Consider the following 24,798-nt stretch of genomic DNA (forward strand, 5'->3'; position numbering starts at 1 on the left):
GCAGGGGTGGGATTTTTCAGCCATGACATGCAAAGTTTTTCAGCGACCCTGTCACTTCGACATCATGGCGTAGCGATGTGCACGGACGGCAGGGTCGTACTGGTGGGCACGGAGAAATTCAGAACACAACTTTTGTGGATTTTTCTCAGAAAAAACGAGAAGACGAAACTACGGAAGCGCTGAAATTCTTCGAGAAGAGTTTGGGTACGCGTCCTTCTTGAGGCTACAGCTGTGATTTATTGTTGTAGTCTGCTAAAGTTACCGTTTAGTCCGAACAAGCTGCCGCCGTTGAGGCTCGCGCAGATGCGCGCGCATGTCTCACAAAGCTACCGTTTTATGGTCACTTTTCTAACTTTTTATAACCAGCAGGTCCCCGAGCTGTTAGGTTTTGTCTGGTTAGTGAAATCTGACTCGTGTTAGTGAAATCTGACTCGTTAACACTGTAAGAAACGAATGACGCAAAGTGTCCTAAATACCCGACTGTAGACAAAACGTTAATGTTTCAGCTTTACGTTAAATATGTAACAGAAGCTAACTGGAAGAAGTCTGTTTATGACCTGCCACATATCTAATCTCTGCACTGTGCCATTGTTTTCCATCGCCTGAGGCTGCTCTTACCCTCTTTCCCCCTCTGTGTTTTTATCTGTATCTAAAGTAACATTCATTTGGCTTCATTTGCCTTGCCCTAGGTGCTGAATTAGTGGGATTTAGCTTTAGTAGTGATCGTGAACTGCCCCCGAATGTGAAGTAGACTTTCTGGAGTTCCTCTAAGAGACGTAAAACTTAATCAGTTGTTGTGTTATAGTTTGGCCTTTTTGTTTCTTTAAAAAAGCTCTTGAAAGCAGCACACTTGTCTGGAAACCAGATGTTGCCAACAGTAATTTTGGGTGCTTTTCCTTGAATTCATTGATTTACTAACTTAATCCCCTTTTTAATGCTAATTGAAAGCAGTTTAGGTCTTCGCTCTTTGTTCTTCACACACTCCCAGGGGTCACTTTTCAGCATCTTCCTGTCTTCACCACATTGCAGCCAAAAAAGGAAATGCAAGGAGTTTATATTAAGGAAAATTCCCCAAAAAACAAGCCTACTGTTGTTCGCAGCAGCATAACCAATCTTCTGTATGGCATGTATATTATTCAGTGTTGCATTTCATTGCATGTGCATGAAGATGAAGGACTTCTTAGTCAAGTTAAGACACAAGTTGTGCATTTGTGAGTAATACGAAAAGAATGTGTGATTCCATCCAACACAAATGAACTTCTGCCACGACTGTGCACATACATGCAGGCAGGAAACGCTCTTGGAAGCCCTTCTCACATGAAACACTTTATCTTAAAAACTACATTTCCACCTTTTGGAAGCTGTGTTTACATTGCTACATCACTAATTGCTTGAATACCATTAAGGTTTTTCATGATTTTATTTCCAGCCAGTCTAAAGATGGAGGAAAATTCCCTGTCCACTTTTCAAACCTCTTGCCGGAAGGTATAAAAGTAAAGACAGGCATCCAGGTATTCAGCCATGTTGGAAATAGCTGCAGGTTATTCCTGCAGGTAGCTGATGAATACTCTAAATGTGTCCACACATACACCAAATCCCTGCAGGCACAGGAGTTTACTGCCTATGGCTAAGTAAAGCAACATCAATAAAACCCCACTTTTATTCAGGAAAAACATTGGGAATTTCTTTTGCCTCTTGTGTATGATAAATATCTTAGATACTCTTCTGATTTCTAAATTAAAAGTGAGTTGATTCCTTATTTTGTGCTAAATATACTGTTTTCTGTCTGTGGTAGAAAAGGAGTTTGGCTTTTGTCATAGAAAAACTGTGTAAAGGTGAAGAATGAGTCAAGGCCTGCATGAGTCAAAACATATAAAGTGTTATTATGTGGGCCTACGCTGTCATGTCCACGGAAATTGCCACGTAACTTGGATAAAAACAGACTAAGTAAAACAAACTGTGGTGTGATTTTTGGCCTGGTTTGTCTTTTCTAGTCTTTTCTAACATGACAGCTATTCATCTCAGTACAGACTGCTATCAGTTTTTACAGGCACATGCAACTATCTGTGAAAGAAAATGAGCCAGAGGCTTCTGTTTTGTTGTGTGCTGCCGCTGCATGTGCTGAAGCATAGTTCGCTGGTCACGTGTAACTCAGGAATTAAGATCTTCTTTATTTTCTTTCTATACCACGAGTACCGGAGCTCTTAGGGGAGCACCCAGTGAAGTAGGTTTATGTTGCCTAAAGGGACCTGAGCTGCAGGATTTGAAAAGCAATTATAGTGGTCCACTCTCCCTCCTGTATTCATTGTTCTCTGCATGTCTCTGTGAATTACATGGCTGATTTCACCAAGGGGCAAAGCTGCTTTTGCATGTTCTTTCAGTTTACTTTTGAGGCTCTTTTTAGTCTGAAAAGAGTATGCAGGCAGGTGTCAACTGTAGCATTGCAATGCCGTTTTTTTTTCCCCCTCCCTCCCCAGCCTTTGTGTGCTTATGCAGCTCAGTCAAAACAAACCACTATGATGAACAATAGAGCTCTCTGTTTTGTCTTATGGCTGGTGTAAGTGGTGCTTATAGACAGGCAGACAGAGGGACTCTGTTTGAGAGCGATGCTTGCTCATTGGGAATTTTGAGATGTCTCCTTTGATGGCAGTCTTGGACAGATGCTTAACATGCATCATAAAGGAAAAGTGCCTTATAAATCTAGGTTTATAAGGCTTTGTTACAGTTTGTCATATATAATATGTACCTGTCTCTTTCAAATGTGGAAAATTATGACATTTAATGAACACTTATTTTGTAATTCAAAACAATCACTTGTCCCAGAGCTTTAAAAAAACCGGGACAGACTGTTACCTTGGCTGCTTTCTAGACAACCATCTTATGTTTACACATAACTAAAGCAACATGGAGGCTTCCTGGGACTTGAGGAAAGAGTGCATGTCCCTGTAATTAGGAATTCTTTTTGCTGTGTCCATCCTACATCCAGGATGAAGCTGTGGAAGTGCTCAGAAGGCTGTTTGCACTTATTAGCAGGTTTCAGAGCAGCATGTCTGGTCTTGAGCTGCTGTTTGAAGTATGTTTGCTAAAGGCCATGTGCTAACCCATATTTGCTTTTCTGCTGTGATAGAAAAGCTGACTCAGGCTTTTGAAGGGGATGCCCTGCAGGTCTGGATTCCAGTTTTGTCTCATCATGATCCAAACTCTGTGCTGGCTGCTGTGAAATGCTGAGATATCGCCTCAATAAAAGCCTTCCCTCAATCTGTTTGTAGTTTATGCATTTCAAGCAGTGCTGGCAGGATGTCCTTTTTCTTTTCTCAAGTTGCACAAACCTCACCAATAGCACACATGCCCATAAAACTGTAATGAGCCTGGAATCAAACAGCAGACCAGCAGCCAGGTAAACATTTCCGTATAATAAAATAATTTCATCTATATTTGCTTTAGCCCAGAGAACTTCATAAAAACAAGCTCAAAGAGCGAGCCAAGCTGCTGCAGTACACAAACAGTCAGATTAGACAATAACTTTATTTTTTTATTCATTTTTTTACCACCAGTTTGCAGGTAATTTTTATTGGCTCTTCGCAGAACTCTTTGTAAACTGGCATCAGCTGAATGATAGATGTTCATCAGTCCACTCAATCCTTTGTTGGTTATCATATCCCTGAGATGAGGATTCAAGCGTCAGAAACTGTTAAGGGAGCACTCGGCACTGGCAGTAGATATGGGCAGATGTTGTCCCATTGTTTCCGGTTTCACATCATGATGCTAACAGCATTCACATTATCAGCAGACTCTTAACATCTGAGATTTTACTTTTCTGTTTTTAATGACTAAAATATTGAAAAGCTGTTCTAATTTATTAATTTCTAAACTGCTTTTCTGCCTGCAAAAGCAAAGTGAGTGAAATCCAACTTTGTCAAAGTGTTAATTGAGCAGCTTAACCATGCACTGCTATGAACAGCAGCCGAAACAAAGCTTGCAAGGATGTTAACCAAGGATCCAAAGATGGCTCTGATGTTATAATTGTGTTAACAAGAGAGTGTAATTAAAATAAATGTACATTAGTACCCCTGCACACTACTGTAGCTGATATTATGGCAACTGTTTCTTAGTTATAGCTTCTAAATTATATTGACTTTTGAATTTGTGCTGCTTATTAGCAAACCAAATTCTTATATAAACTAGCATGATTTGTATAATTAATCAATTAGTCAGTTTAGTTTAGATTTTAGCTGACAACCATTCAAAGGTCATCCCTTGCAGGGTTCCTAAAGGGGTTGCAATTGCTTTTTAGGAGTGTCTACACACACAGGCATGAAATATTTATGGATATATGTGCAGAAATATTTGTATACCAGCCCTCGTCCTTCCATGGAAACATTGTAAAATGCTCGAATTCTGCCCTGCCTTTTCTAAATGTCAGGTCTTTTGCAAAATGTGTAGTAAGCAGCTACTGTTGTTACTGAGAGAAGCATTTTTACACACTCAGGATTTTACTGTTGGAATGGTAAATGGTAAATGGCCTGTATTTATATAGCGCTTTTACTAGTCCCTAAGGACCCCAAAGCGCTTTACATATCCAGTCATCCACCCATTCACACACACATTCACACACTGGAAACCACCCAGCACTTTACTGTGGACCAGTGGCATGCTGGGTGCTCATCTCCTCTCAGTCTGCTGTGTGTTGTGTCGAGTCTTGTGTTTTAGTACATGCTTCTTTTACACATAATGGAAACTGTGACCACAGAAATGCTTAAATAACAGTGCTCAGTCTGTGGGTGGTTTCCATAAAGTCTGAAACTGGTGGAACGTCCCAGTGCTGGGCACTCCCAGGATTGAAGGTAGCTGAATAAAGGAAGAGGTGTCAGTGGATGTTTGTGTGCACATGAACATCTCTATTTGCATGCTTAAACATGTACAAATATACAGCAGGGTCTTTCGAACATCAGAGGAGAAAGGGACTGCTGTGTTATTTGGGCAAATCTCCAAGACTGGGACACGAAAATGCATCTTTATTTCAATCCAAACAAAGTTCCCACTGTCCTCTTGATAGGACATTCAGAACACCAGTGTTTTAGATATTGGTTTAATTTAATATTATGTGTGGCATTCATTAGTTTTAGAAAATATACATGAGAACTCTTCAGCACAGAGTTAAACAACAGGAAGTTAAAGAAACTCAACAAATCACCTGATTTTGTTTGTTTTTTGTCTTGTTTTTTTTAAGCTGCCAGAGATGCCTTGCTATCATATAACCATGCAAAAACTGACTTATTTTTATACAGTCAAACCCTACTCAGAATTATGTTGTTTTACCAGCTGTTAAAGACTCGAAACTCATGGCTCAAAGAAACCCAACAGTATTGCAGCTGAATTAATGTTTAATGATACACAAAATTACTTCTTAAAAAAACCAGAGAAGGCCTTGATCCAAGCAGGCAGTGTGTTATCAGATTTAGCCGCCTCCTCATAACACAACGCATGTGTAAAAGTGATTTGGCTGCAGTTTAAAAAAAAATAAAAAATTTTCATTTATTTTTTTTTTTTAAGTTGTGAAAAATGAATGTGGTTAGCTGTGACAGAAACAACTGGCATATCAAAATATGCATAACATCAGATCAAAATTCTTAGCAAAACACAATTTTTATCTTCCAGCACCACAGTGCGCTAAGTTTCTGCCACTTTGCTGCCATCCATAAGTCACAATTTGTAATCATTATCCCAACTGGGTATCTCACAATTTTGATTTGCCTCTGCTAATCAGGAAATTTTATTTTGTTTCGTTTTGTTTTTTGTGGCTTAAACAAGTTTTTAAAAATGTATGCCTGGTTAAAGCTGTAACATTTAAAAAAATCATCCTGTTCAACAGTGAACTGGAAATGCATAACAATAAGTTTCTTTTATGTTCATGAGCAGGCATGTTTGAAAAAATAAAAAAATCTGTAACCTGTAAGTTGAAATGTGAACTGAACTGTAGTTTAAAAAATAGTTTTAAAACATTTACTGTGTTTTGGGGCTAACCCTTTAAACTGGTTTTATTGGTCTTTATAGGTTTGTCAGTGACTGAAGATGATGTCTGATGCCAGCGACATGTTGGCTGCTGCTCTTGAGCAGATGGATGGAATTATAGCAGGTAAACCTCTCCCATTAAAAAGCATCAGCGCAATATTTTACCATGACTTTTAGTACTCGTGAAAGCCTAAAGCAACAAAAGTCTCTGCGGGTCTTCCAGGTTGAGTCAACATTGATAAGCCCTTATCTGGTGTCTTGTTATGGCTTGTTGCACAGCTGACATTCAAGCTGTCATGTGATATCTTGTGCTCTATCTAGCCTTTATTCTTTGCACTTTGAGTCTGTGTAACTCTAAACCAGTGGTTCTTAAACTTTTTCTACCCCTTTTAAAAGCTGGGAAAAGTTAATGCCCCACCCCACGTATTTAACAATAAAAGAATCCAAGTGAAAAAGGTCAATCTGATAGCATCATTAAACTTTTTTTTTTTGGGGGGGGGGTCCTTTTTTATTTATTTATTTATTTTTTTACCTATATAAATCTCATCCAGTCACCTATATGCATTACATTTCTCTCCATATCCCTTCCCCCCGCAGTGGGTCTATGCCCAGATAGTGCGGTGTTATAATTTTTAGAAATGTGATACCTATAGTGTGCACAACTGTATTTCCAAAAGGTGGTGTCACTGTCTAAATTCTGAATAAACACAAATCTCAGGAAGTCATTCATGTTATCACTAATTTAACACAAATGACTTGGCATGTCATCATTTGACATGAACTGGTGAAAAGTCGAGAGAAAAAAAAAAGTTCTTTAGTCTGATCAATCAGTATTGATGTGATGGGGTGTATTAGTGCTTGTGACATGGGTAACATGCAATTCTGTAAAGGTGCTATTGATGCTGCAGCTTAATTGTAATGTATTCTGCCATCCAGACAATGTCTTTAAGATCTTTGATTATGTTAGCAAGATTATGCCAAACCAGATTCTACTTTAATTAAAGTAGCAAAGGTCTATAAGGAGGGTCCAGAAAATCTGTCAAAGAGAGCCCAACCTGTTGTAAGGATGGAACATTTGTGACTTTGCCAGCCTTTTGTCCTCATCAGAAGGCTTAAAATGTTGCTAGAAAAAGAGGTGATGCAACACAGTGGTAAACATGCCTGTTCCAACCTTTATGAAATAACTTTTTTTTTTTAAACATACACTTTGACAGTTATTCCGTTTCAGCATTTTTTATAAATTGTGTATTCAGTGTTGGCTTTAAATAATGTGATTACATTTTACACAGCATCCCAACATTTTGGAAAATTATATTGTGCTCTTCAATTACTGTTAGTGCCTGAGCCACAAAATGATTGATGTCCTCTGTAATCTAGCAGATGAGAACTTTTACTCACTAAAGCTTGTCAACAAACATCACATGCAGCATAAGATGACACTGCAGTCTGTCTCTGGACTAATTTTATCCTCATATTTATTCCTGTTGTGATTCTTTTGTCTCAGGTTCCAAAGCTATAGACTACTCCAATGGTTTGTTTGACTGCCAGTCGCCTACGTCACCTTTTATGGGTAGTTTGCGAGCGCTTCACCTTTTGGAAGACCTAAGAAGTGTCCTAGAGTTGATGGACTCGGAGGAAAGGGAGAGTCTACGATGCCAGATCCCCGACTCCACAGCTGACAGCCTTGTTGAGTGGCTCCACGGTCACATGGTAAGACCCTTACTTGTGGATGTTAGAAATATCAGTTGGATTCATGGAAAGAGATAAAGTTTATTAGCAGGTCTTTAGAAATTGAAGCAAACAGACCACTTTTTGCTCTTCTGCCATCCAGAAAAGTGTAGCCTCAGGGTAAACCGTTGTAGCGCTCGTGTTGCATTTTCTGTTTTTGAAATCAGTGCAAGTTGTGTAATCTTGCCAGGTCTCGCTTGGAAATGAGATTTTTAATCTCAATGAGATTTTTTTACTTGGATAAATAAAGGACTAATAATAAAAAAAAATCATGGAAGGAGTTTCTCCTGTGATGGCTGGGCATGAAGTCCTTCAAACAAACTGTAGCACAGCTGGTTTGATTCTGATTGTTGCGTGTGCCAAATTAAAGCTGTATTAATACAGAACAGTGTGGCCAAACAGTCTTGTATCCAAGTCCACAAATGGCTTGTTTGCTAAGCGAAAAAACGCAGAACAATTGTCCTGTTCTGCTGAGTTCCCATGGAATCCAAGATGGATTAGCTGTGTTGGTGTCACAGTTGATGTGCATGCAGCAAGAAACGCACAGACTTCTTGGGAATCAGAGCAGTGACTGGCTGCAGGCCAGTGAGAGTTTTTGTGTAATGCTGTAACCCACTCTGTGTACAGCAGTCTGAATGTGAGCTCTCCATTTCAACCATGTAAGGTTTTATTTGTGCTGGGTGAAGTGGTGTAGCTGCTCAGGCACTTTGATGTGAAGAATTTCAGCTGAGAACATTAGTAGACATCAAAGACTTGAGGTTTTGTCTTTAAAGCGTAGGAATACATTATCATACCCTTGCAAATGGCTCAGTAGAGTTCTTCTAATAATTTATTTTTCTCTCCCCAGTCTAACGGACACATTTCATTGGGTGGAGGTGACCATTACCAGGAGAGGCTTTCACGACTAGAGAGTGATAAGGAGTCTCTTGTGCTTCAGGTACCTGCCTAGCAGTAATTCCATAATTTTACCATCTCCTCCACCGTCTATTTTCTGTAAAACTCCTGTGAAGCTCATCAATGTTACTTGTCCCTCTCATCGACCAGTCAAAAACAAGAAGGGGCAGGACTTGTGTTATCAACACTGTAAACAATGGCGGGGGAGAAATCATTTTTGTAACCTAGCAACATCAAGCATTGAAAGAATGCTTGAAGCTCTAAAAATTAGGTCAGGGGTTTGACACACAAAAAACACTTACTGATAAATATTGTTTTACTTAAGAAAATACTTAAACCAACACAGAGTTAAAAGGTGAAAATGGAGCACAGCCTGACGTCCTTAACAAACTCAATAAATCTGCTGCAGCTCTGAAAACTTCAAGAAACTGTGAATTTCTGAATAATAGTTCACATAATGTTTTATTATTGAATTCATTTTTGTTTGTTGATTTTTAATGAATTTCCCTGGGGTGGCAAATGGTTACTAATGTAATTATTAGTCAGTGTTTGTATAATTTATCCAGCTACGGGTGGACTCTCCAGGATCTGGAAAGGAACTGAAACATTGTAAAACCTAACTGGAGGTTTCAAAGCTTGCTTGTGTTTGTGCCCCACATGCAAAAGTTTTATTGCACTTGAACTGTGATCAGATTTGTTTAGTTCTCACCCTCAATGTTTTTAGGAGCAGGGTATCTGTATATGTTGATTGCATGATTCTACAGCTGCCGCCACCCCTGACGCACTAAGAGAGATTTCTCTTCTGACTTAAAACTCTTAAAAATCTATAATAGTACAAAGAGTGGAACGGATAACTTTGGCTCATCATGTTCTTTAATAACTTGGCCCTTGGTTTGTTTAATATCAGGCTTTGCTGTCCTTTCTAAAATGTGTTACCTTGTGTTCATGCAGGTGAGTGTACTGACAGACCAGGTTGAGGCTCAGGGGGAGAAGATTCGTGATCTGGACTTGTGTTTGGATGAGCACAGGGAGAAGCTCAACGCCACAGAGGAGATGCTGCAACAGGTCTGTGTGTGTTTGTGTGTTTGTCTTACACTCTGAGGACAGGAAGGCTATTCCCAAACCAAAGCCCCCCAGTAGTGAAAGGTGCAAATGGACATATGGTGCAGATGTGTTTGGGTGGTACTGACTCTCAACTGGAAGAGCTGAGTTCACGCCCTCCTGTCAAGTAAACATCTACTGTGTGCACTGCTGTGCTAAGTTTATAAGTGGGTGTAACAGGGGCGTCTTGTTAAAACTGTTAATCATTGAGGTTTTGCAGATGACTTTTTTGTGTCTCCACTTTTACACAATAATGCCTGTACTACCAGTGTTGTTTACACAGATTGTTTGTTTGCTATTACAGGAGCTTCTGTGTAGAAGTGCTCTGGAGACTCAGAAGCTTGAGCTTATGTCTGAAGTGTCCAACCTTAAGCTGAAACTCAACAGTATGAAAAACGAGAGGCTTGACTTTGATGACGGATTTAGGGACAGTGAGGTGAACTAATCCTCTTTGTTTCTGAATGTTTCTTTTCTATCTCACTTAACGCACACAGACACACAGACACACACAGACTCAACAATAATGAAACACTCATTTATTTTGTCTTAAACCTGGGGGAGAGAGGATCCCGTCTTATTATCAGTCTCAAAGTCATTTTTATTTCTTGTTGTTAGTGTTTGCTAAACTAGCCATTGACGGTATACCCACATTATTGTAATATTAATTGGATTTTTTTTTTGTTACTTTATTAGACAAGATTTTTATAAAGATGTTGTCAGTCATTTGTTTACTAGAGATGGGAAGGTCTCTGCTTCCCAGATAGACTGAGCAGAATGTCTGGAAAGCTTTCAAACACGTCATGGTCTTGTTGTAGCAGTGCGGCCATCTCTTCCACCCCGCTGGAACAAAAAGCTGCTGTCTGTGTTCCGCCTCACAGCACATAAATCACTTCTTTTCTACAAGCAGCTTCCTCTCATTTTATCACTGCTGCTGCTTGGAAGCACTGATTTGCTGCTTTCAAATGCATTTGTAGTCACTTTATAGAACTTTGTGCTGATACAAGTCACATTTGCAAGATGGGAGCAGTTAATGAGATGTTAAAATTATTCACTTAAATTTCATTTTGGAATCTTAGAGTTAAAATTTTATCTAGAGGACAAAAATTATCCTTCAGTATTTAAGGTGTGACCTGTTCTTTTTTTTTTTTTTTTCTTTTGTCAGGATTTGATTCTTGAAATTAATGAGCTGCGGTACAGACTGACTGAACTGGAGACTGAAAAACTACAGTATGAAAAGAAACTTAAATCCACTAAGGTGAGTCATCCCAGAGCACTTTACTGGCTGTTTATGTATCTTAAAGACTAGTTTTACCCTTTTTTTTTTTTTTTTTTTTAAACAGCCAAAATCCACCATTCTGTTTAAAGTCAATACTTAACGGCTGTTCTTTTGTTCTTTTATGCCCTTTAAAAAATATATAATATCTGTACATCTCTTGTTACCTGGATAAAGTTATTCATGCAACCATTTCAGCTGCTATTTGTATAGTATTATGCTGTAGTCACAGTAGGGAAAGCAGTGGTTTGAGACCACAGCACAGCCAGAATTTTTGCAACTATGCAATGAGCTTGGGATCTTGTTGCCTTGGAAATGGTTCCTTTGCAGATGTGGACGAGGACTGTAATCAGTCACAGTCAGTTGGCATTTGCAGAGCGGCTTTGATGGATCAAAATGGTGATAATACAGTGTCGGTTTTAAATTGAAATGAGGTTGAGTTGGCATTTACAACCCCAATTCCTAAAAAGTTCAGATGCTGTGTAAAATCTGAAGGGGAGGGGGGAAACTGAATGCAATCTATTCATCCATCTATATGTTTTCTTTCGTTTATCCGGGGCTCTGTTACACTATTGGAGCAGCAGCCTAAGCAGAGAAGCCCAGACCTCCCTCTCCCTGGCTAACTCCTCCAGCCTTTTCAGGGAAATACCAAGGTGTTGCCAGGCCAGCTGAGAGATATGTCTCCAGCATGTCCTGCATCTGCCCTGGGACCTCCTCCAGGTGGCGGATGGCTCACCCAGGAGGCGCCCAAGAGAGATCCTAGTAAGATGCCCAAGCCACCTCAACTGGCTCCTTTCAACATGGAGGAGCAGCGGCTCTAATCTAAGTGTCTCCCGGATGGCTGAACTCCTCACCTTATCTCTAAGAAGAGGCCAGCCACTCAGTAAAAGCTAATTTTTCTGCCCCTTGTATCTGCGATCTCGTTCTTTCAGTCACTACCCAAAGCTTGTGACCATAGGTAAATTGAGAGCTTTACATTCATGCTCAGCTCTCTCTTCACCACGATGGACCCGCACAGCATCCGTGTCACTGCACCCAGAGCACCAATCTATCTGTCGATCTCCCACTCAATTCTCTCCTTCCTCGTGAACAAGACCCCGAGATACTTAAACTCCCCCTTTGGGGCAGGAATTCATCCCTGACCCGGAGTGGGCATTCCACCCTTTTCCGCCTGAGGACAATGGCCTCAGATTTGGAAGTGCTGCTTCTCATTCCCACTGCTTCACACTCTGCTCCAAACTGCTCTAGTGTGAGCTGGAGGCCATCATCTGATAAAGCCAGCTTAATCACATCATCTTTGAAAAGCAGAGAGGAGATTCTGAGACCACTGAAGCGAAAAGCTTCTGCCACTTCTACACCTCCTATGGACTTTCTGTCCATAGGAGTTCTGACTTTTTGAAATTGTTTTGTACTTGCAATGTGTTTGTGATTAATCTGCAAAAATTGCAAATCTGTTGACATATGTGGCCAATCTGTTGCTGTCTACGTACACAGAATTTTACATCAAAAAATTTATTTATATTCAGGGTCCAGCCAGAACATCATAAATTTGAAACAGAAATTTCATAGTTCCTCCACAAATGGTGCCACACTGCTGCAGGATGGTGATTCAGCTTCTTCAAAATGACATTGGTGGTCAGCAGCCTTCCTTTTTATGTGGGATATAACCACAATGCAACCATTGACTTGAGTCCTCTATTGCAAAAAGGCTCATCGTAGATGATTTGCACTCACTGGAACAGTGACTCTGATTGATTGCAGTGTAATGGGGTGTTATGAATTAGATGACATATTGACAAACCTTTACCAAATTGTCTGAGAAGGACTGCAGTTATTTGGAGTATAGTTGCCTTCTGCCAGGTAACTGATGCAATTGCTTTGAAGGTGGTCAGTCAGAGGCTGGGGGGTTACTAACCACCATGTTTTTGTTTTTTGTTTGGTTTTTTTCCCCCTCTCTCCTGGTCACAAAGAGTTTGTCACCCTTTTGCTTCTTAATCCAATTCCATTAACAACATCTGAGATTTCTTCATGTTTTTTAGGATTTTTTTTCCTTCTCATTCAGAGATTCTCGTGGCTGTTTGAATGCTGTGAATTTAGGTTTTGGTTGCAAAATGAAACAAGTTCAAATATCAAATGGACCCTTAATTGTTACAACACAGACAAGAAAATTGTTTGTTTTACAGTTTGAAAAGAGAAGTTAACCAAGAACACAAAAAGCTAAACTAAACTAGGTGAAGGCCAGCTGACTATCAGACTGCCACCACCCTTTTATATGCTGAAGTTAGAAAAGGTGAAGGAGTGACTCTGCTTACTAGAATTTTCCAGATGATTGCTTTGGATGTTTTCTATCTTATGCTTCTTGAACTGCATGTAGTAACTGCGTGTTGTTTGGGGGTTTTGTTGTTTGTTGCGGCGCCTACTTTTAATCTGCTTTAGTGGTCATTTTCCTGGAAATTTAGATATTCAACATTTCTTGATCTCTTTTTATCTTCTCTCCTTCCCATTTCTGTTTTCTTCTTCTTTCCGTGGCTTGTCTCTTTACTGCTAGTTACTAATGGCCAAGCTTTCTAGCCTGAAAATCAAAATGGGCCAGATGCAGTATGAGAAACAGAGGAAAGAGCACAAACTCCAGGCGATGAAGGTCGGCTTTTCCCAGGATGACTGTTGTGCTTGCTGTATGATTATGGTTTTTTGACCTCTCCCTTTGGCACCTCTTCTTCTTCTTCTTCTTCTTCTTCTTCTTCTTCTTCTTCTTCTTCTTTTTTAATTTTTGAGGCATAAAACGATTAAATCTGGTTAGATTCTGTTTTCACGCTCAAAAATGTATGTATTTTTGCAAATAATTTACTTAACCACGCATCACTGCATTTTGCTATAATGCATGGTTAAGTCAAGTGCAATCAGAAACACCACTTCCTTAAGTCTGCATTTACTAGGCACCAATTTTAGCAAATGCTAATTTTTAAACCACAAGTATGCTTTAATTCTGGGCTTTTGTTGAGTTGGCAGAGTTCTTCTTTCCTGTCCCTCTCTACAATTGTCCCACTCATTTCCTTTTTTTTTTAATCCACTCTATTATAACATGTACAAGATATATCTCTGTGCTTGACTCCTGCTTTGGTCATTTAAACATGTTGGTGTTTTCTTTTTGGAAATGGCTTGCATATTTAATAATATCCAAACACTTCCAGAGATCAGTGCTTATCACCCTCCTCATACTCGTTACCCTCCTGCAGCCTGTGTGCCATGTCATCCTCTGTGAACCCCTGTATTGTGGTTTGTTTGGACTGGGAGTGGGGGAGGTGGTAAAATCTTCTCACTGTTGTCCCCTGGTGAACAGGAGGAGCTAGCCATACTGAGGCGGCAGCTGGAGGGCAAAGACGGAGAGATGAGGAGACTGCAGGACGAGACGGGCTTCAAGGCCATCGGCTTGAACGGTGCAGAGCCCACAGACAGAGGTGGGGAAACCAGACAGATCACACGCCTCGCTGAAGATCAGCATTCCTGATGTTTATTTGGAGCAAGTTTTTACTTTATAATTTCTTGTCCTGTTTAGTCTCTCATCCAGATGAAACTCTTAGAAAGAGGCTGAAAGAAAAACGTAAGGGGGTTTTTTATGTCTGTGATTTTATTATTGCACTCACCTCCACCCCTATTTGCATGAACGAGCATGAGCCATCTGAACTCTGCTTGTCCATTATAACCAGTTCCAGTGCTAGTACCCGACCACAGCGCGCCACATCTCAACTTTTTTTTTTTAATGGCACGAATCTTGTCACTGATTTTTAATGCCCGGCTACAACAGCAACGAGAACAGTTTGCCTTGTGTTTTTTAGCAGGAATGAAGAATGAACTGTTTGTTGTGACCATTCAGACTGCTTACTCCACCTTCTGACTCATGTCTTCCAACGTTAATCACCTACCTCTCTTCACCAGCAACCTGTGTGTGCGTGTGTGCGCACCCTGCTAACCTGTCCTGCTGTTGTGCTTTTCAGTATCTTTCATGTACAGCTGTCTTAATAAATGTCCACTTTCCCATCAGTTATATATACTATACTCTACATTCATCTGTATAGAACAGTTTCAATTTTCATGCACAGCACACACTCTCCATGATTCTCTATATTGAAGTACAAATTACAAGTGTCCATTTTAAGAATCCTATTGACTAAAGCAAAAACACAAGCTACCTTCATGTCTTGAGCATACCTTTTAAACATTTACAGTGCAGGTGAGGAAAAATAAGCGAGGCCCCCGAGTTTAATAACTAGTCAAACTTTTCTTGGGTAGAAGTAACCTTGAATAAACATTTGTAGCTGTAGACCAGACCAGTGTAATGTTTAACAGGCATGGTTTTTTTTTGACAGTTTATCCTTAGGACTGCTTCTGCTCAGCCAGATTCTCAAAATGTTTCAGTATGAATGAGTTTCTTGAGGTCATTCTGCAGCTTTTCTATTAGGTTCACTCCAGAAGAAGGATTTTCTTTGTAGTCATCCTTGAGTAGATTTATTTCAAAGTTTTGGCCTTTTGTTTCACTGCCAACAATAACAGTTTGAGAGATATAAGCATAATTTGCAGTGTGAACTTAAAAAGAAAAATGAGGAAACTGAACAAGTGGAGGACAAAAAAAGTTCTGTTCATCCATCTGTTTTCTGAAGTATCAGAAATGTTCTAGGTGAAAGGGTGGCTGTGAAGAAAGAAGGGAAACTGGTAGAAAAGGCTGAGGTATGCCAAAATACACAAGCACTGAAAGGGACTGCTAACAGAGTGTGTATCAGTGTGTTGAAAAGTGGAAATGTTTGAGCAAAGGTTAACATGTGAAACACCCGCTCACACCAACACTGTGTGTACGTTTGGTTTCTAAAAAGCAGTGTGGCCGTGATGTTGCTGGACTGACAGCCTGTAATGTTGCATCCTGTATGTTAAATTTTACATATCCTCACATTTTAACACCCTCAGACTTCACACCAGGAACTCTTTCAGTAATCTTTTTCTCCCTCTCTAGATGTGGAAGTCCAGAGGATGAAGAAGGCAGTGGAGTCTTTGATGGCAGCAAATGAAGAAAAGGTACATGTGACCAACTAGGACAGGGGTGTCAAACTCAAATACACAGTGGGCCAAAATTCAAAACTGGAACAAAGTCGTGGGCTAACATTAATATTTATTGAAAAAAAAAAAATCTTCCTCCAGATATAAGAATGAATCTTTTCTTACGGACTCAAACAAGTTTTGCTGAAAAACTGAATATGGAACAAGCAAAGCTTAATACTAAACAATATATATATTAGCTGTATAATACCAGTAAGCCAGCTCTAATAGTAATTTGGTATGGCTTCGTGGGCCAAATGTGGGCCAAATTTGGTTTGGCCCACAGAGTTTGACACCTATGAACTAGGATTCACCTTGTATCACATCCCAGCTACCCAAAGCTGCTCCGGGGGGGAAAAACTGACCTCATTTTTCTTTTTCTTTACCTTTTCCTTTGCAGGATCGTAAAATTGAAGAACTGAAACAGTCACTGCTGCGGTACAAGAAAGTTCAAGACATGGTGATGTCCGTGCAGGGAAAGAAAGGTTAGACTCAGACTTACAATCTAAAAATTTAAGTATTTTGACAAATTTACATAAAATTTGATTCACAGGATTTAAAAACTGACATTAATGATGTGCTAAAATAATGCATTTTAAGCTTTAGCTGCCACACAGACCCTTCATCTATCCCTGGGTTGCTTGCCTTTTCCCCTTGTTGTTTGTATAGTCTTGTGTGTGAAAACTTTTGACCTACTTCCTACATCTTGTAAACAGGATCATGTGTTAAATAATTTGATTTTATATTTTGGTCCATTACAGAAACAAAGACAAACGATAATGAGCACATTGAGAGTTCTGGTGATGGATGCACCACAGTCCCAGCTAGCTCTCCGTCTGTGGAGTCAGAAAAACAAGAAGGCACAGATGCTGAACAACTGAGAGGGAAAAGCCCAGATGAGGTTTGTGGAGAGGGAGAGGAGATGCTGCAAAGGGCCACGGGTCGGTCTCAAACTTGGTCGGTGCGTCTCAGTCATGTGGCATGCGGTTGCCTGTTCACCCACTAAGCTAAACTGGCACCCATGGTATCACTATTTAAATAGCAGAGAACATGAGATATTTTTAATTTTACTTTTACTGTTTTTCCTCCCCTGGAGCGACTTCACATATCATTAAACTCTAAAGTGCTCAGTAAAACACTCACTCTCACAAAAACTTCACATTAATTTCACTCCTTTGGAAATGAGTGTTGAAGAGCTGGACAACCAATTAGTTGAATAACATCTTTTGTCAGATCTCTGTATGCAGATTTAGACTGTTCTCAGGGACTCTGTAGAGTTTTTAAGTCACAGTTTTATTGCATTTAAATCTTCTTTTGTCTTTCTGACCCCGACTCAGATGGAAAGCCCCAGTAGACTAAGTGAAGAGCCCTCGCCTTCACCCAGCCCGTCTGATCCAGAGAGAGTGTCAGAATCTGAACCGGCAGATGCAGAAAGGTAAAGATTTTATGTGTTATACATGACTTTGTTTTTATTTTAACAATATTTTTAATTTACAAATTAAAAAACAAATAACCGGAGAACACTAGACACCAAAGAACCAAACAAACAGCAAATCCAAACATGGAAAACCACCAATCCTAGTGGAATCTCTTTCATATTCTTCACTGACAAACACAGTGAAATGGTGCTCATTCTGCCTGCATGTGTCTTGTATTTATATTACAATGCTGTAACTTGCCAGGAATTACATATTTTCACATTAAAATCTCAGAGTATTGGAAGCTCTCACTGCAATTTACGCTATAAATAAAGTGTAAATTTACACTGTAAATTGTGGTAAGAGCAGTGAAGCATGCTGTTTAATGTGCGTATATATTTAAATGATCCGGGGCAGTCCATGTGGCGTTGCACCACGTGTTTGACGTGTCACTGAGTGCTTGTTCTCATCTAATTTCCTGTCACACTCCACTGCAAAATGAACACAATGGAGCATTTAATAAGTATAAGACATGGTATTGTGCATTCAAGGAAGGAGAAAGGAGTGTGATTATTGTTAAGGATTGGTCATCTCCTTAGTATTATTTATTTTATTGTGAATGCATGTTTGCATGCTTGTTAGTACAGAAGTATAAAGACATAACATATTAGGATCGACTAAACCATTCACTTGACAGATGCTGCTGTAGTCCTGACACATGTTTTGTCCATTTCCTGCAGATGGTGTGTCGGGAAGTATCTACGTGTGGTTAATAATGTCCTGTAGACTCGCACTGCTAAGTAAAGTATAATGTTTAAAGTGATTTGCGTTGTGCTTTCAGCAGTCAAGAGAACACAAAGACTGTGACTCAGGATCACCTGGATGGGAGCAAAACTGAGCAGGTATGGGCAGAAATTACGTTGGCTAAAAACTGAAGACTGATTCTGTCTATTGTGATTTTTTTTTTTTTTTTTTTTTCTCCCCCACTAATTTACCTCAAACTGCTTTTTCCAGCCTTACCCATTTTTTTCCTTTCACATTTGAATTGTCTTTCATTTTAGTTTTTCTGGCATTTAGTATATGGAAGTACAGAATCTGTATACAAGCAATGTTTTTGTACTCTCAGAAGACAAGTGAGGAGATCGGTAGCATCAGTGAAAAGCCACCCATAAATCCTTCAGCCACCTTACCTGCCACCGTAGAGGACGATCCCTTTGGCTCGAGAAAGGCTCGGTCGTCTTTTGGAAAAGGTTTCTTCAAGATCCGCGGAGGCAAGAAGACGACCAGTAGTCCAAGCCTTGGTGAGTGCAAACGGAATGATTTGAGATCATGGAGTTAGTGGAAATGTGCTTTGTTCAGCTTTTAACCCACTACATGGTGAGAGTTTCTTCACATTTTTTCTCCCCCCCAAGACACACCCATGGAGTACACTATGGACCAAGACCATAATTTACAGCCCACAGGCTGTGGTCCCAGTTTAATTATGGAACTGTGTTTCTGGGCTGGTGTTTGTCCTTCGTCCTGTCTATGTGCTTTTTATATTTTGTGTGTGTGTGTGTGTGTGTGTGTGTGTGTGTGTGTGTGTGTGTGTGTGTGTGTGTGTGTGTGTGTGTTGTACACTTGTATATCTGCATCCCATCTCCCCAATCCCATTATTATTTCACTCATAATTTCTGGCCTCTTGTTCTTTTCTGTTGGACCCTGTCCTGTGTGTTGTGCTCTTTGTAACACATGAAGACCGCAGCAGGAGTGCGAGTGCGCCTATGCTAGGTACAGTATAGATCACAAGTCACGGTAGAGTTGCACTAGTTGTCCAGAGAAAGCAAACTGCTGAATATTTCTGTCTGCAATTTCTGATCTCATCCATTCACTTCACTGACATCTTTTTTTAGTTTAATAGCTCCAGTACTTTGTCTCTGTTCTTTGTTGCACAAACTTCTGTACCTGTGTATGTTGAGTGTGCTGTAGTGTACGTAGATTTTGCCATGTTCCTGCATGTTTTTGCCTACACTCCTTTGTTTCTTTTAAAGCTTTCCCCGAGCACAAAGCTGTGCTGAGATCCAGATTATTCGATAAAATAATTTAAACGGCTCTCAAAGACCTTCCAACTAAATCTAAAACAAAGTAACAATCCTTTTCTCAGGCAGTGAACAGTGTCTGCATGCATGCCATTCTAGAGAGCGTATCGCTTTGCTCACAGTGACCTCTCCGGAGTCCTCATGTGCCTGTCTCAGTGTATTCTGGCTCTTTGCACTGACCCTGTGCAGCAGCTCTGTCTGCCTTATCCTCATGATGCTGATGCTGATCTGCTGGCATTTGTTTGCACAGCTGAAACAGAACGACAGGGTACGGACCATCTCGATCTGGCAGGGCTGCCACAGAGGTCGAATAACAGTGACAGCACACACACGCTCCCCACTACTCCAGAAAGCAGAAAAAAATCCAAAGGAATAAAAAAGCTCTTTGGGAAGTGAGTAGAAAACCTGTAAACATCCTCCCTCTGAGTGTTCTTTTTTTAAGTATTTAACTTTAATGTCTTATTGTTCAGGTTAAAAAGGAGCCAGTCTACCACATTTAACTTGGATGACAATCTACCAGAGGGTGAGTTCAAGCGAGGAGGAGTGCGTGCCACAGCAGGACCCAGACTGGGTTGGTCTCGTGATCTTCAAAGGGTCAACAAGTGAGTCAGTGCATTCAGCATGAATAATGAAAGTCACAATGTGGTTTCCTTGTTTTGAATCTGTGTTGTACAGTGAATGTAGTGTTTGTTTGAATAATAAAGATGTAACAAGTGCATGTACTACAACTGATCTACGTCCACAGGGGCGTGTCTGCATGCCTATTTCATTGTTGACTCTTCTCTTTTCTTGTGTAGTGACGTAGACGCTCCCTTTGCACGCTGGCCGAAGGATCAGGTGTGCGACTGGCTGCAGGAGCAGGGTCTTGGTCTTTATGTAAACATGGCTCGCGCGTGGATCTCCTCTGGACAGACGCTGCTACAGGCCTCGCAGCTGGACCTGGAGAGGGTGCGATGAAGCAGAAGAATTTAATAAGTTTACCAACACTGGAAGAAAAGCAAAGTATTCCTGCCCTCAACTTCCTGTGTAGTAACTGGGGAATGTTGTATGTTTAATCCAAACTTGTGGATGTTTAGGAGCTGGGCATCAAACACCCGCTGCACAGAAAGAAGCTCCAGCTGGCTCTTCAGGCCCTCGGCTCAGAGGAGGAGGACAATAAGGGAAAGCTGGACTACAACTGGGTGACAAGTAAGTACCAGCTGCTAGTTGAAGATATGAGTCGGTTGGTCAGTTTTTTATGTTTGTGATGTTTTACTTGATGTTCTACTCGAGTTAATAATTGATGTAATTCTCTCTGCCTCTTCTCAGGATGGCTGGATGACATCGGCCTGCCTCAGTATAAGACCCAGTTTGATGAGGGAAGAGTGGACGGTCGCATGCTGCACTACATGACTGTGGTGAGTGCCGATAGGAGACATTCACTCCCCTCACAGACCCTGTGGATAAGCTGGGCTGATGACTCTAGTGTCACCTCATGTTAGTGTTACTGCACAGAGCTCCAGTGGTGATGGAAGCCTCACTACAAAGCAAGTTTAATAAACCAGGAATATGTTTTTATTAGGAGGATTAAAGAAGTCTAATTTATTTTACATAGACCCTGAGCACTTACACCAGTGGATGGAGAGGTCAATAGCAACAATACTTCTTTGCATACATACATTTCTTTTCATATCACGTTATGGAAAAAAAGACCAAGAGAATTTCTCTTCCAACTCTTCTGTTTTGCCTCACAGCGGACTAAACCCTCCTTACGTTCACAAACAACAGCTCGTTTCACAACATTTAACAGCCAAATAATTAAAAGCTTGAAAAGGAAAAATGTCCATACAAAATGTAGTCAACTTCTGAAAAGAACAGTGCAGACGCAAACTAAAAATGTTTGGTTTGTGCATTTTCTCACTTGGCCCTCATGGTGCTCCCTCAAGGTAAGTAAGCTTTAATACTCATTCTTAAATGTACCCTCTTCTTATGGCACATTTTTAGTCTCACTCTTTAATCCTGGTGTTGAAAAAAGCGTAATCTTTGCCATTGGTAAGTCAAAAATTCAAGTTAACAATTTCAAATTTCAAGTTAGTTTCTCAATTTTCAGTTATTTTCTCAGAAGTTTGAGGAGCTTCCATAACCTTGGCCTTAAGTAAAGAACATTTACAGCAAATAGCGCCTCAGTGCTCTGGGAAAGGCAGTAAGACCCCCTTTACAGTGTGTTAACTGAACTTCATGGCATCTATTTTAATTATTCTCCCAGAGAACTGATTGGTTGGTATGCTCTGCTCTTAGAAAGCTCTGATCTGTTATTTCAAACAATGTTTCACAGGAACAGGTAAGATGTGCAGCATGAGTTAGCTCTGATGTATCAGTCAGAAGTGACCTGGCATGATAAAAATAAAGTTTCCTCTCTAATCCCAGATTCACCCTCTCAGGTATTTGTATTTCAGCACTGGCTCTCTGATCCTCTTTAAGCTCTGATGTCTTGTGTTTTTAAGGATAACAATCACAGTTTAGTCAATCTTAGAGCAAATCACTGATATTTTTTTTTGTCCAACAGGATGACCTGCTTTCCCTGAAGGTGGGCAGCGTTCTGCATCACCTCAGCATCAAGAGAGCTATTCAAGTCCTCCGACTCAACAACTATGAGCCTAACTGCCTCCGTCGCCGGCCGTCAGACGAGGTGTGCTCGCTTTAACAGCCTGTTCTGCTGCTCGGCCCACTGACTTTACATACTCATAGCTATGTGTGAACACACTGTGCTTGTGGTTTGTACTTTGTGTCTGTAGAACAACATTTCACCGGCAGAGATTTCCCAGTGGACCAACCACAGGGTGATGGAGTGGCTGAGGTCTGTGGATCTCGCTGAATATGCTCCCAACCTGAGAGGCAGCGGCGTCCATGGGGGCCTGATGGTGAGAGAGTTAGTTGCTAATTTCCCTGGAAGAGCAGACGCTGTCCTGGGTTGTGTCCGCTCCTAATACACCAAATTCCCGCTCAGGTTCTGGAGCCACGGTTCAATGTGGAGACGATGGCTTTGCTGCTGAACATCCCCCCCAACAAGACTCTGCTGCGGCGCCACCTTGCCACACATTTCAACCTGCTCATTGGTTCAGAGGCCCAGCAGCTCAAACAGGAGTGTCTCGAAAACCCAGACTACACTTTGCTTACTGCAACCACTAAGGTCAAGGTAAAGCACGAGTTCCCACAGACAGACCGTCCTCTCTTACTACAAGTACTACAATTACTTCTCAGAGTACTTACAAGGAAAATATGTTGGAAATGCTTTTTCCTGTGTATTCTCTTTAAATGGGTAACAAGTTGAGAGATTTGATTTGACAAAGTGATATTAAAGTTTAGTTTCTCATGGAAATTAAATGTGCCTACACATTAATTTAAAGGAATTTTAAGTCACTAAAACTGGCATCAAAACCTTGTAACCATAAAATCATTGCCAGAAAATTCAACATTTTAAGTTTTTGTTTGTTTTGTTTAAATCTTGTGATATCAGTTTATATCAGTTTGCATATGATTTTTAGTTCGTATCCTTTTTGCTCCATCTGGCATTTTTGTGCAACATATTACTTAAAATTTTATTGTGCAATTTATTCCAGGAGGAAAAATGACACTGATGATGCAGAGGTCTCAAAAACTCACTGATCAAATATGATGACCTTTTTGTGTTTTTTCTAAATCAGAGGTTGGTATGTGTGCGTTCCTGTGCGAATGTATGTAGTACTTACCTGTCCTCTCTCTCTGGTTCACACCAGCCAAAGAAACTATCATTCGGTAATTTTGGCAGTCTGAGGAAGAAAAAGCAGGAAGAGAACGAGGAGTATGTGTGTCCGATGGACGTGGAGATGCCAAAGGGTCGGAGCTTCCAAAAAGGCTTCGAGCTCCAAATCTATGAAGATGACCTCGACCGGCTAGAACAGGTGAGCATATTCTTCAGCATTCATTAATGATTTGCTTAATTTAAAAAAAAAAAAAAGTCATATTAAATTTGTGCTCTATTGCTTTCTGCTCACAGATGGAGGACTCTGAGGGAACCGTGAGACAGATTGGTGCTTTCTCTGAGGGCATTCAGAATCTGACGGTGAGAACCAGGAACAATTACTCACTGATTATTGTTTCCACGGCTTCTGATAGTAAACTTAATGCTTTTCTCTCATTTACCAGAGCATGCTGAAAGACGACGAACTCTTCAAAGAGATCTCCAATTCTCCGAACCCCAGCGTAACCGACGACGACTCCAACGCATGAGGCTGTCAGCATCAGACCTGATCCTGCTGTGAATGAAACTCTGTGCCAACCCTCTCCACTTGCACACACACGTCTCAACAAAAAAACAAGAATGCTCCCACATTTTCCTCATTTTTAGTGTTACATTCAAAGAAGAGCCAAAAGTATTAGCGTCGTGTCTTTCTAGTTGATTTTTAAATGTTGAAGCCTTCGGTCCAGAGGCCACTTTCACTCCTGAACTTAGTCTTCATTACTCCCGACTGATGTCAGAGGGAACATGTAGGATAACACCACTGTTTGCCTGCCAGCTGGTTTCTGGAGATATTATTTCTGTGTTCTATTCGGGTACTTTCCTGTTTTAACTGAAGTGAAAACCAGCAAAAAATAAAAAACATCTAGAAAATGCCTATATAGATTTAATATATGACTTTTAAATTGCCTTTTGACTGTGGCAATGCTAGAAGAAAGAGTTGGACTAGAAGTGATGTGTTGAGACTGTTTCCATTTTGAAGTTATAAAGAAAAAAACCCTCAAACAGCTGCTATGTTTTCTACACAACTGAACCCTGCTAAAGAAATGAGAACAGTCTTTAAATATTATTCTGTCACTTATACATTTACAAATGTGCATATACAGTATAAAGCAAGAATCTCGCTGCATGTTTTGAAACTGCAACACAGTCATATAAGAACTCATCATTGTTTTTACCAAAAAAGGATTTTTAATGGAAACCTGCAGTTATTTCTGGGGAAATGTTGTGCTGCAAGGAAACGTCTGGTTTTCTCAAAGCGATAATGCCCTCTGCAGCTCTCCACCTTCCCTGAAAAGATGTCCTTTTTGTACACTTATGCAATTAATAAATCAATAAAGTAATTTAAATATGTTTGTTTTCTTTGAAGAAATTAAATCCACACCTGTCACAATGTCAGATTTTTTTCAAGCGTCGGGGACGCAAGAACTCTCTAATGTTGGTCGATAA

At 40.3% G+C, this 24,798-nt stretch overlaps 1 protein-coding gene across 11 annotated transcripts; it reads left to right on the plus strand.

Annotated features, from left to right (window-relative positions):
* The first annotated feature begins 52 nt into the window (after positions 1–52).
* On the plus strand, positions 53–24,702 carry ppfibp1b (PPFIA binding protein 1b). Of its 11 annotated transcripts, XM_085411906.1 has the most exons (28): positions 53–204; positions 6,055–6,136; positions 7,517–7,722; positions 8,588–8,677; positions 9,586–9,699; positions 10,040–10,171; positions 10,898–10,990; positions 13,557–13,649; positions 14,349–14,466; positions 14,565–14,609; positions 16,014–16,075; positions 16,497–16,581; positions 16,858–17,057; positions 17,434–17,531; positions 18,356–18,416; positions 18,641–18,815; positions 19,252–19,284; positions 19,843–19,984; positions 20,063–20,194; positions 20,390–20,540; positions 20,669–20,780; positions 20,901–20,989; positions 22,138–22,260; positions 22,367–22,492; positions 22,579–22,767; positions 23,348–23,512; positions 23,608–23,673; positions 23,757–24,702. In XM_085411906.1, the coding sequence occupies exons 2-28, from the start codon at positions 6,073–6,075 to the stop codon at positions 23,838–23,840; spliced, it is 3,048 nt and encodes a 1,015-aa protein (XP_085268032.1). In that variant the 5' UTR covers positions 53–204; positions 6,055–6,072; the 3' UTR covers positions 23,841–24,702. The 11 variants fall into 11 exon arrangements, with proteins under 11 accessions (XP_085268032.1, XP_085268022.1, XP_085268023.1 ...); XM_085411896.1 differs by lacking the exon at positions 13,557–13,649; XM_085411897.1 differs by lacking the exon at positions 13,557–13,649 and having other exon boundaries at positions 18,644–18,815.
* Positions 24,703–24,798: the final 96 nt, after the last annotated feature.

This window comes from Rhamphochromis longiceps, linkage group LG7, assembly GCF_057381845.1.
Source record: "Rhamphochromis longiceps isolate RC_006_pf linkage group LG7, R_longiceps_female_GT1.1, whole genome shotgun sequence".
In the NCBI taxonomy this organism is placed as follows: domain Eukaryota; kingdom Metazoa; phylum Chordata; class Actinopteri; order Cichliformes; family Cichlidae; genus Rhamphochromis; species Rhamphochromis longiceps.